This window comes from Etheostoma spectabile, chromosome 20 (assembly GCF_008692095.1).
Source record: "Etheostoma spectabile isolate EspeVRDwgs_2016 chromosome 20, UIUC_Espe_1.0, whole genome shotgun sequence".
In the NCBI taxonomy this organism is placed as follows: domain Eukaryota; kingdom Metazoa; phylum Chordata; class Actinopteri; order Perciformes; family Percidae; genus Etheostoma; species Etheostoma spectabile.
Window position 1 is genome coordinate 12,959,565 of NC_045752.1, and position 12,672 is coordinate 12,972,236.

At 42.1% G+C, this 12,672-nt stretch overlaps 1 protein-coding gene across 1 annotated transcript in view; it reads right to left on the reverse strand.

Moving 5' to 3' along the window:
• dlgap2a (discs, large (Drosophila) homolog-associated protein 2a) overlaps positions 1 to 12,672 on the reverse strand; it is a gene marked incomplete in the record, with an annotated part of 152,544 nt that overhangs the window by 41,804 nt on the left and 98,068 nt on the right. The window contains 1 exon segment of the mRNA XM_032501308.1: positions 4,811 to 5,958. Within this exon segment, the coding sequence (XP_032357199.1) occupies positions 4,811 to 5,958 (1,148 nt within the window).

Below are 12,672 nucleotides of genomic sequence, written 5' to 3' on the forward strand. Positions count from 1 at the left end.
TGTGTGTGTGTGTGTGTGTTTGTGCTGGCTAGGAATGCCTCGGCTCAGCCAATGCTCCTGCAGTGCAGCAGTGCATTTCATTGATTAACTCTGCGGCTCTATCTATACACAGCACCTCTCCCACTAAGAAACATAAGTCACTGCCATTAAGTTACATAACAGAGTGAGAGAGACAGACAGACAGAAAGAGAGAAAAAGAGAGAGAGGCAGGATTGGAGGGATATAGCGTAAAGTACAGTTAGAGAGCTCTGAGAAGTTCAATCATTGGTAATCCCACCACCAGTCCCTCATTTCCTCCCACAAGATTGCATGGATACGCTGTGGGTGTTGGAGCAGGTTCTGCTTTCTATTTTCTTTCTCTTACTAGCTGATTGTTACCCTCCCTGTCTAAACATCTACTGCACGCCCACCACCAACTCTTCTTCTCTCTCTTTGGAAGTATTTTGATGGCAGATAAAGGAGTGTTTCCCTCATGCTGTGACAAGACCGGTCCATATCCCCTCTTTGCCTGCCTCGGTTTTCTGCATCATACAACATGTAAAACACAATGGTTTCAGCCATGCACACATTACAAATACTACCTAAACACCTCATTATTATGGTTCAGTTAACCAATGGATTACTTTGCAACTCACTTGTTGCAGCAACATTCTGATGGATTAATCTTATCAAAAACCAAGGATGGAGCCAGAACCTTGATGTCAGATTTCATTTAACGAGTTTCATTCCATATTTTCATTCCATATATTCAATAAATTCAAGTTTCTTTAAGTTCAAGTTTCATTCCATATATTCAGACTCTCACTCAATATATTCACTTTCATTTGTATTTTCAGAATAATCAATATATTTCAGTTTCATTCCATATATTCAAACTTTACAGACACACACACACACACACACACACACACACACACACACACACACACACACACACACACACACACACATACACACATATATGCATGTTTGCTGCATGGTTTTGCAGTTAATATTGCGGAGGGTTCTAATGGTATTTATGGTGTTTATTTTTTCTATATTCTACGCTAGGTTCATCCACAAATAACCGGCTAAGTACTAATTATGGGCTTTTTGACTGCAATTACCTATAGTGGTCTGCAGGATAGAGGTCAATTGGATTATTGTTATTTAATATATTTAACATATACGGTGATGAAGTGTTTGCCCATTTTAGTTTTTGTAAGGCTTTGCTGTTGTGTTTATTATGAACTTTTATATTTATCTATTTATGCCAATGTAACTACATAATGCAAGTTTTTTTGGGAGGTGTTTAATTATTGTTACTGTAAAGAGTGGTGTTTTTTTCAACTATTAAACTGATGTTATATATTCATGCCTCATTGCATGCGGACAATTTGATTGGTGCATACCTACAGCCACATGGCTTCTGTGTGTCTCATACCATTTGCCTGATGAAGGTCTAGTGCCAAAACGTTTAGAGTTTAAAGCAAGTTAGACAGTATGGAGGATTTCTTTTGCAATTTTTGCCATACTCATCCCTCTCCAACGCATCTGTCTCATGAAATAAATGTGCGTATTAAGTATTTTTCTGATCAGGGATCTCTATTCACACCTCTACATTCTCCAAAGACAGACCATATGTTCTGGAGTTGTGTTTACAGACTCTAATACAGTGAAGAATTCTTGACAAGAAAATGCTATTAAAGCAGCACATACCGTTTTCAACTCAAAATCAGGACACTATCATAGTTGGCCATTATTATTGATTTGGCCTGGGAGAGCAGTAGCACACAAAAGAAAATGGGAAAATGGGCTGGACAACGGACAGTCAAATTGTTATAGCCTGACAACCTCCTTGTAGAATTGAAGGAAACTTAAGGTTTGAGGTAATAAAATACAAATATGAGCAGATGCTTGCTGACACGGTGGTAACCACAGAGCCACTTTGTCACCACAGGAAATAGAGATGAGTAATATTTAGCAACAAACTGCTGTCTGATCTCGTTGTTCCTGGGACAAATTTGAACTAATTAGTGATTCATGACCAGATAGCTATCTGGGAACCCCTTAATAAAAAGTTAGGCAACCCCTGTGTGTGTAGGTTGTGTTACTGTAGCTTTCAGTCACAGTGCCAGGTTTGTTTCTGCTGCTTTGCACTTCCCTTTTTTAATTTAATCAGCAGTCTTTCTGCCTCTCAAGCTCCACCTTTGGCAAGCCAACATGGCAATTAATTGGCTTATTAAGTCCCTCTGCAATGCCCTATCAGCAAAACTATCAAAGACTAATCCTGCCTTTGTACTACAGTACTGTATGCAGGGAGAGAACAGAGTAGTTTGCTGGAACAGCTGACTTAATCAGGGCTGAGAGTTGTCAGTAAAACAAAGTTATTGTACTGTGAAGTTACGGGCTGGATGCAAGTAAATTTGAGGAAGCATGGATTACAGCTGTTGCTGTAGAGAAAGCAAGAGTGACCGGGCTGCCCACACACCTATGTGTAAAAAATGCTAAATTAGGTGAGTCTGTCACCTTCAACAGAAGCAAATGTTTTGCAACAATCACCTCGTTTCATTTGTATCAAGCTCACAGTCAAAGCCATTAACATGTCTGTGTGTGTGTGTGTGCGTGTGTGTGTGTGTGCGCGCTTATTGGGGCTAATTTGTGAAATGACTTAGCCAGTGACAAAGAGTGATGGCTATGCCAGGTCTGATCCCGCAACATTTGTCATTTCAGAGAAAGAGCAACCAATATCGATCTATCTCTGTCACCTCCAATGTCCAGTTAGATCTCTCATATATACACATATACTACCTCACTCACACACACTCCCATGAACCCTCATACACACCTGCTGCATGCACACATACTGTATTAACATACAGATACAGAGACAAGTACTGCATATCTTTCGGTTTGCCCACTCATACCAACACAACACTTGGAAGTTTTTCATTCCCACTGTCATCAACCAAGGACGCAAACAAGGTGACTAGCACGTCATCAAACCATCTGGTGTGCGATAAATACCCCCCCCCCCCCCCCCCCCCCCCCCCCCCCCCCACACACACACACACACACACACACACTCTCTCTCTCTCTGTCTCTCTCTCTCTCTCACACACACACACTCACACATGGACAATGGACAGAATAAAGTTTATGTTGTTAAATTGCAGACAGTTGTGGGTAATCCCAATTCAGCAACAGCAGGAAGTGACAACTTCTCAATGTGACCCCTCAGTGTGTTTTGTATCATTCCTGACTATTGGCTCTATCTCTCTGCCTGACTGCTCCTGCTGATGAGCAACAACAGTAGCCATGGGGAACATAAACAGCTCTTTTGCCGTTTATTCCCCTCTGCTTCCTGGAGTATCTCCTTGCATCCACTGAGGCACAGACCTCAGCTGTATGTATCTTCAACTTTCTCTCCCTCTCTCCTTCTAAGCATCGCCCAGCTCCCTGAGAGGGCATTGATTCACCGAGGAGGGAAGATGTGTCACCCTGCACGGATTGGATTGATAACGCTGGGCTAAATATAGCCCTGCGGCAGGAAGGAGCAGAAGAGGATATTTTTAGAAGTGTTTATAGTGCTGCGACTCGGACACTACCTCAGCTGAATGACCAAGTGGAAGTAAGGAAGGGGTGGGGGGCACTAAACACTGCAACTCTCTCATTGAGAGATTATTGCACTTAGTGGGATTGTAAGAAATTTGAGTGGATGAGTGCACTGCCTGTCCAGTTCCAAATGATCATCAGTTATGTTTAAAAAAATTACCGCTAGTCAAAATTAGTCCTCTAAAACATTTTCTGTTGACGTAAGCATAGATTGAGTAATATCTTTGGCTCCATTGGCAGATTTGAGTAATGTATTGGCTTTTGGTTTACAACAGTCTCTAATCAATACAACACACTCTATGCATTGAGCTCTGAGTATCCTAGTCTTCTCTCTCAATGTGCTGAAGTGGCGGTACTTACATGATGCTATCAGATATCCCATTGTTGTATGTTGAGCAGCGTTAATCTATTTTATCCTGCTTTTGCAATTTTGGAATTTAATAGGATGCTTTCTTTTCATTTTTGTCTTTCATATACCCTCCAACATGCATATTAAACCTGTGAGACACTTCTGTGTAAAGTGCTGACTCACACTTAAATGATCCCCGCGGTGCTATTTGTCTCCCGCAAAGCCGATCATGGGCCTGAGCTAAATGCTAACCTTGTCTCAGAGCTGAAACCAATGCAGAATCGAAGCAACAACATGGTTAAAATCAACATTGATCTAGTCTTTTATTCTCACATTGCTGACTCTTCCCCTCCAGCACATATCATTTATAGAGCTAATTGATTTATCCTGCTGTGCTAGTACCTTCTGCTGCCAGCCACATGCTGAGCCATAGGACAGGTTCACATTGTGATATCCAGGGCAGCCACAAACAAAACACTGTCTTTTAGATCAATTGAGAATCAACTTTTCTCTCTTGTCTATTCACCTCCGATGCCTGTAGAAAAAGAGAGTGCTTTGTGTTGTACAATACAGGCTCATCTTGTGAGACCCTCTGTGCTGCAGTGCCTTGGGTTCTTATGACTTTTACATTATGGTGAATGGACGCTCAATCCCTGTAGTGACTGAAAGATGAAATTAATTGTTCATCTTCTTTTCAATCGCTTGTCACTGTCAAATCACTGTCCTTTCCTTTCACCAAAACCGTCCAAATACCCATCATCAAGCCATCCACAAATACATGCATTCTAACAAACTAAATCTGTGAATATTTCAATTCAAGTAGCATAATGTGCACTACTGACACATTGCAATATAAACCATATTCACCTGTAGATAGTGGCAGGGCCTGACGTTGGGTTTCAGGTCAGTTGGTGTCATGGGCTTCTCCAGGTTAAGTGAGGACTTCCTGTAAGCCTCCTTGGCTTGGCTGACCGTTAGCGTTGACCAGGAGCTCCTCTTCATGAACTTTCCCTCTGGTGCCATGCTTATGCTCTCGCAGGCTGAGCACTTTACATCATTATTACTCTTGGAGGTCTTTAGCGACAGGTCCCCAGCCAGGTGGCCATGCATTGAGTCAGGGTAGCAGTGGCTGATATGGTCCACAGGATGCCGTGACATGACGCTGGGCGTTCTGTATGTGCTGTCACTATCCAGGTTATCATCCGAACTCCACCAACCTCCCGAGCGTTGCTTGCTGCTGCCATCAGATTTACGTTCTTTGCTCTTGCTGCGTTTGCTGTGTTTGTGGTGGCCTTGGTGGTGGTGATGGTGGTGATGTGCGCTATCTCGGTGGGAGTCGCTTTTGGTACCGTTCATCTTGGAGGAACCTTCTAGAGAGTGTGACTTTGTGAAAAGCTTCTGTACTGAGTGGACTAAGTGGCGTATTCGCCCAGGGCTTTCATTGCGCTGCTCTGTGGTCGTGGTTGTGGTGGAGGTGCGTTGATATTGCAGCGTGTGGAAGCCATCCCGATGCAGCGGCATCTGCTTCTCAAATTGGTCCAGAAGGTTTGCTGGGATTCGATTCATTTTGCCGCTGCCACCGTGCGAGGATGAGCCACCGTCTTCTCGGGAGTCCCTGCCGCCCGAAGTGTTGCCACCGCTTTCCCTCGAAGCACTGCCGTAGTGCATGCGAGGGAAAGTGCTACTAGAGATGGAGTGGTCGGTGGCCGACATGGACACCGGTATCACCATGCACTCAGAGTGGATGGAGCTCCTTGGGGAGCAGCGATGGTGACTCTCAAGGGGGCAGCTTTCTGTGGGGCTGAGGAGGTAGGAGGGGGGTCGTGAGTTGCCATGGTGGAGGTGATGGTCCAGTACATGGTCACATTCAGCCAGGCCACAGGTGTGTGCTGAGATGGGAGAGGTGAGCTGGAGCTGAGCAGGGCGGCCGCCAGAGAGACCCTTCATGTTCCTGGGTGGAGGGGAGTAGCTGTCCTCATCGAAGTACTGCGAGGGTGACCATGAATACTGCTGGTCTGAAAGAAAGAGAGAGAATATTGGATCACGCCTTTGGTGAAAAAAGCATATTCCCCAAAAAAGAAATGCATATCACATTTAATGATGGGGGAAGAGCCTAGTACCAAATGACAAGTCCTCGGACAGGTTGGTCATTATTCACCATTATTTCACTCCTCACATCCACTTCAAGGACACAAAAAAACTTAAAAAGTAGCAGATGTGAAATGTGAAAGGGAAATCATCAGATTGCAAAGACAAAATCCGTCCTATTTTATATATATACTGCTAGAGGGACAGGGAAAAAAGAGAGAACAAAATAAAGAGAAAGGCAGGCGACAGGTAGAACCCAGCACTGCCATTTATCCAATGCAAAGTGAAATAATAGCCTATCACTCCGTGCTGCTGTTGTCATCCGTCAAAGCCCGGAGGAGAGTGCTGTGAGGCACACAGCCTGTTAGGAGTCCTTGGGAGATGATCATCAAACGCACCCTCCCTCCTTTTCTCTCTGTTGGCCATAAAGTCCTAGATTAAAAGAGGTTGGTCAGCAAGGGCAGACATCCCAACACTCAATTCAAAAGTTTAAACTAATAGATGATAGGTTTACTTTTTCTTTATGCCTTGTCACCATATGCTTTCACTGTAATTACAATGTCCTCCTCTGAATCACCTCAGGATGTTAAAAGCATGCTAAATGTCACGAAGGACCCTCTTAATATGAATTTTGATCATCTGCAAACATAAATATAATAGATCCTGAAAATGATCTAAAGACCTTTACACTGGTTTTCAGTTCATGAGGTTTCAATGGTCTGTTTTCAAAAATCTGAATATTATTTTGCAGTAAATTAATATTTGCTATGTAAAGAGAGGGGAATAATGGCGTCCTGAGAAGTCACACTCCCTCTATGTGTGTTGTAATCTGAGTTTTTGTTCTTTGTTTGGCGTCAGAATTTGACGACCTGGGAATGAGAACAAGTTGTTGAAACTGTTGGCCCCTTCCTTTGTGTTCACGTTTTTGCTGGCTGACTGTTTGGTGACAATTCGCCAACGCTGAGCTATGTTTGCTTGCCTCTTTAAACTAGCTAATGAGCTAATTAAGTTATGCTATTTGACAAAAATGAAGCTTGTAGAATCTAATCTTTATTCTATAAAAAAAAAATCCCTTTGAAAAAGTAGCCCAGGTCATTTTTCCAACTCATCTGAATACTGTCTCGTGATATAGGAAATACACAAAGAAACAAAGAATAACCATCTAAGCTCACTTGCCTGCCAATCATATGCCTCATAAACCCATACACTTTCCCTTTTGCTATAACCCTGTAAAATGAAGGACAGTTTTTATGAGCTACCACTGTAGGAAAGATAGTAGGATGGGAGTTTTAGGCCAAATAGTAGAACTTTTAAGTACCTCGCTGTACTGACAATTCAATACATTCTTAAATAATTGTTTATCATGAACTTAATTATGATATATTGACATGAATACCATGGGCAGCAGGGCTCTGAGGACCCTAGCAGTTGCAACCCAGTTTCACGGCAGTTTGTGAAATGGTCCCGCTTTTTAATCTATTGATTTGTGTACACAGACACGTTTATTTTCGTGGTGGTGAGCACAAATTTAAATCTAATGTATTTCAATGGGAAGCATTTTCATGATAACAGCACAACTATGATAGCGAGTAGTATGAAAAGCCAAAAATCCGCGCAGGGACGTTCACAGGACTTTCACCCCGGAGCCCGGAGATTGTCTGTCTGCGTGTGGCGTTACATTTCCCCGTTGTTCTTTTCTAAACACAACCGTCCCGTTGTTGTTGCGCGTCCCCCAGAGTCTGCGGCTATCTCCCGCGCGTGCCATTTCATGTCCATGTTGTTCTTTTCCTAAACACAAATCCAAAAACCTGTCCAAGATTATGAGAATGATTGTGCTTTTAGTGAAATGTGAATATGGGTGGATGTTTCTTTTCATCTTTTAAATTGGATTAAATTAATTCCATTCAAACTTATTTTTAATGAGGTCTAAGATCTCAACCCCTGAGGTGCAGCCTTGCTCTTCTGTTGCCGTCATCCTCCATCTGTCGAGATGAAAACAAATTCTCGTTGTTTACTCGAGGAGGTCTAACTGGGCATCCTGATGTAAAATGAATTCAGGCTACTTTAAACATACATGAGGAAAAAAACGGTTAGGACATTTCCCTGAGGATGGACTGTTGTTGTGAGGCTGTACATCACAGAGCTGAAAATTAAAAAACATTTCTACGGAGACCGGAGTACAGTTCAACAGGCTACATCAGGTGAACTTGCTTAGCTTGAGTCAGTTCAGTTCACTTACTGCAAAGCTAGTAATTGCAGCAGAAGGATGGCGTTGCATTATTGATTGATGTGATGCTGCATTTCATTCTGAAGTTATGTCATTGTCTTACTCCAAGTCCTTTTCTCTAACGGCTGACTATTCCTTGAGGAATCTCAGGGAGCTGCTCTGAATAAATTATCTACCAGCAGAGTTATGGCATTTCCCGGGATTATACGACAGATGACAGACTCATCCGCCCTCTGTATCTCTTTCATCTTTTTCACACCTCTTCCTTTGCTGATACAGAATTTAAGTTTCACTAAAGGCAAGAGAAAATTTGCACGATTCAAGAAGTAAGTCCTACAGAACATTTGGAAGGTTATTTAATATAAGGCGGCATGAGGGAAAGCAGCTCTCTCAGTGAGTGTGCATCCTTCTGGCAAGTGCTCTGCAAAAAGGGAGACAAGTGTCTGTGACATCCGTGGACATGGACAGGGCATGTTATTTTTACACAGATACCAGCACCTGTCATCAAAGTATTGGCTTCCTGGCAAGGTTGCCAACTGCTAAGATGGATTGCAAGGATGAAGGGTGAATTTAGTGAAAAGGTTGGCAAAGACATTTCAGCACAATATACAGCAATAAGACAGCATTATCTTTAAATGTCTGGCTATCATGCTTTTAAATGTTAATGGGGTCATGGTAATAATGATTATGCAGATATACAAATAATAACATCGGAAACATTTCACTGCAGAGACAATAAGTCCTCTTGTGATAAGCACATATTTCAATCAAAAAAACAAAAAAACAATAACATTTAACTTAACACTTGGTACATTCTGCAATCATCCAATCATGATTTAACACCTGAACCACCATTCAGCTCCATAATGTTGTCAAAGCCCTCTGGGCTCGACGGTGATGTACACAACTTATATCTGACAAGAGAAAGTGAAGGGAAGGGAAACAGACTCAGAGGCTCATTTATTAAGGCTTCTGTTTGGTGCTGCTGCTCCGCCCGCGTGCAGAGTGTGAGTAAAGGTCGTTTTGCTCCTCTTAACACATTAGCATTTAAATAGCATTATATCTGCACAGAGTATCACTGACAGCTCCCACTCTTCCACAAGCTCAGACCTTAACTGGAGTTGAAAACAAAGTTAAAAGATAATAAACCGCTGGACTAGACTGAGAGATCAAAGGCATGCGACCTTCAGAGTTTGGCGGATGTTAGCATGGTGGCTAGCTGGTGCACTATTTAAGAGAGGATTAGGATAAAGGCGACTGAGTCCCAAATTTGAGGAAACACATTAGAGACTTGTGATGGCAGTCTTTTAATGTTTTACATCAGCAAAAGAATCTGTCATTTCTGAGTTATCTGGCATCAAACACCCAAACTGCTTCAGTACTTTCATTTGGTTGCCGTCCATAGAGAATCTATACACTTCTGAAATTTGAAAAAGATGCAAAAAGAGCCAGACAACTGGAAAAAATCTGCCAAGTTCATTTTAATCCCACGTGCTTTTACATCAAGTGAAAAATTCTACTGTGCAACAATTGTCAAAAAGACTTTAAGTAGCAATTACCAAAAGTAATTAGAACATGTTTCAAAAACAAACTTGTCTAGCTTTTCCAGCAGCATCCCTTCTAACTAACCAGAGGAGTGTCACACCCCTTATTTTCTGAGCAAAACAAATCGATAGAGCAGCTTTCTTATCCATCTCCCAAAGGTTAAATGCAGTCTCCCTAGAATTCATGGCCTTTCTTTAGCAAATCAAAGGAAAGGGAATTGTGTCCTCAACCCTCGGGGCAAATCAGCAATGGTGAGAGCTATTAGAGTGGAGGCAACGGACAAAGAGTCAAAGCAGCAAATCTGTCAGCTTTAGAAGCCTCATGATATCCACCATAGCAGCTACGATGAAAATAAGGCCCCAGCTTACGGCTTTGGCAGATATCCTGCTTACTTGTCAATCCGAGTGACAGCGCAGGACGATTCATGCACACATTTCAAGTGTGGATAGTGAGCTGAAAATAAACCCACACTATTTTAATTGCTAATGCACTACTCGAATAACTGAGCTGTTTCGAACTGCCACTGGGAAATTGGGAGCCAATCACTTGTCCCAGCTATTTTTCCTCATAGACCATCTGTCTCTGGCCGTGCGTGACACCTAACATGGCTGAAAAAAAACCTGTTACTTTCACTTTTGTGGCTCTGACTGACGTCCAATGAGTCTGTTATATTACTGTGTGCTGGGTCAGCAATGAATGTGTCACAGGTGGACATGTATGTTCGCAAGGTTGCTCATGCAGTTACACAATGGGGAAGGACCTGCTCTTACAACCGGCCTTCAATCAAACTGGGAGTTCATACTGGGGTGATGTAAAGCGGAGCCACTGTGACTGAATCAATACCATGACAATGATTAACACTTTTGAAAAAGACCAGCAGTCTACCAACTGACCTCTGTGAAATACCAAGTGACTCGTTGCTTTGGAGTCCATGATGAACTTTGTTACCTGTGATAAAACAATGACATATTACACATTAAAAACACAGTGGCCCTCATTTATTAACCTAACGTAGAAACCATGGAAATCATGGAAATCATCTTCCAACAGGCTTCACTTGTGATTCATGAAATGTTTATATAACACCAATCAGAGCATAAAAATTGTCGTACATTGATAAATTAAGTGGCTGGAAATGATTGTAATTTAAATATCACGCCCCAACATATTCTCGGTTTTGAGGCCTCGCCCCTATTGTTTACAACATGGCGAGACAGAATCTGGCTAAGCGGTACTTTTCAGAGGTGGAGAAGTCCCTGATGCGGTCAACAGTGTTGCTGTAGTAAATCAGACTCCAGCTGAAGTTTATTTAATTTATACAGTACATCCTTGACATATATGCTATACTACTAATAGTGATTTACAGGCTTATATTGCAGTCTATTAGGCCTGCATGTAGGTGTATCTATATTTAAATAATCACACAGTAGCAGAGGTTATGCAATTCAATTCAATTCAATTCAATTTTATTTATAGTATCAATTCATAACAAGAGTTATCTCAAGACACTATACAGATAGACCACACTCCAGAATTTACAAGGACCCAACAGTTCTAGTAGTCTCCTCCAGAGCAAGCAACAGTGCGACAGTGGCGAGGAAAAACTCCCTTTTAGGCAGAAACCTCGGTCAGACCCAGGCTCTTGGTAGGCGGTGTCTGACGGGCCGGTTGGGGTTAGAATGAAGAGTGGCAATAAGAAAAATCGAAAAAATTAGTAGTTTTTAGCAGTTTTTTGGTTATGCAGTGTCTATTATTTTACTTGTATTTTTTTCATGAGTCAGAGCCATGCAACTGTAAGCTGTGAGGGAGAGCACTTGTCCTCCGCCTCCCTGTGCTGGACCACCACCCCGACCCTGTCTCTTGACAGGGTCAAAATATGTTGGTCAATGGCAGAAAGAAATCGTTCACTTGTGGCCATTAACGACATTTTAAAAGACAAACGAAAACCTGAAGAATAAATAAAAATGTTGTGCATCGTCATGTTTCCCGTATTGAATATCATTGCCAAACATAACACTATACCTTTTAAAAGTGAGGAATAATTTGTATGTTTGTATAGCCCCTAGTTGGGGCTGTACTGCTCTTTGGGCATCGGGTCATCTGGCTCCATCACTGCATTTATGGCACCCTGTTTTCCTGTGCGATGTTGTACAGAACTCCACAGGCTATAACAATGTTGCAGGCTTTTACTGGCATGTGTAGTTGATCGCTGATCTTCCCTTAATCAATCCAATAGAGCGTTATTCGGCTCATAGAGGTCTTCTAAAAGAGCCAGATCGGCCATTGCCAATAAGTGATCAACTGATGACTTCTCCTTCTCCTGTTTAACTAATTATACGCTGCACCGCAAGTTCACGCTGACTTGAAAAATTGCGTACAAAGTTCAGACCAGACGTGGGATTTTTTTTGCTGCCTACGCTCAATTTAAGAAATGCCTTGCTTTGCGTAGGAATCGGTGTACGCCCATCCCATGTCTGTTTTAGGTCATACGCACGGTTCATAAATAAGGGCCAGAGTATCTGCTAATCATGGTTGACAGCTGAAACAGCTCTGTCACAGTGGCTGTTTTTCATGTTGCTTTTATTTTGGAAACATCTGACTAAATGTCAAATTGCATAAAGAGACATGTCATTGTCAAGTGCTTTTTAAGAAGTGTGTGCATATCGGAGAGCAGAATTTAGACCATAGTATTTATTGGGAACTTTGGTCAAAATATACAACCATCTCCTGGGACAATACCTGCTGAAAACAAAGGATCTTAGCTTATGCGTGTTTGTGACGCCTTCTCCAAACTTAATTATTACAAGACCCACATTTGTTTTTGCATTGCTTTCAATGTACTTACAAAGAAACAGCTAGGGCAAGGAAA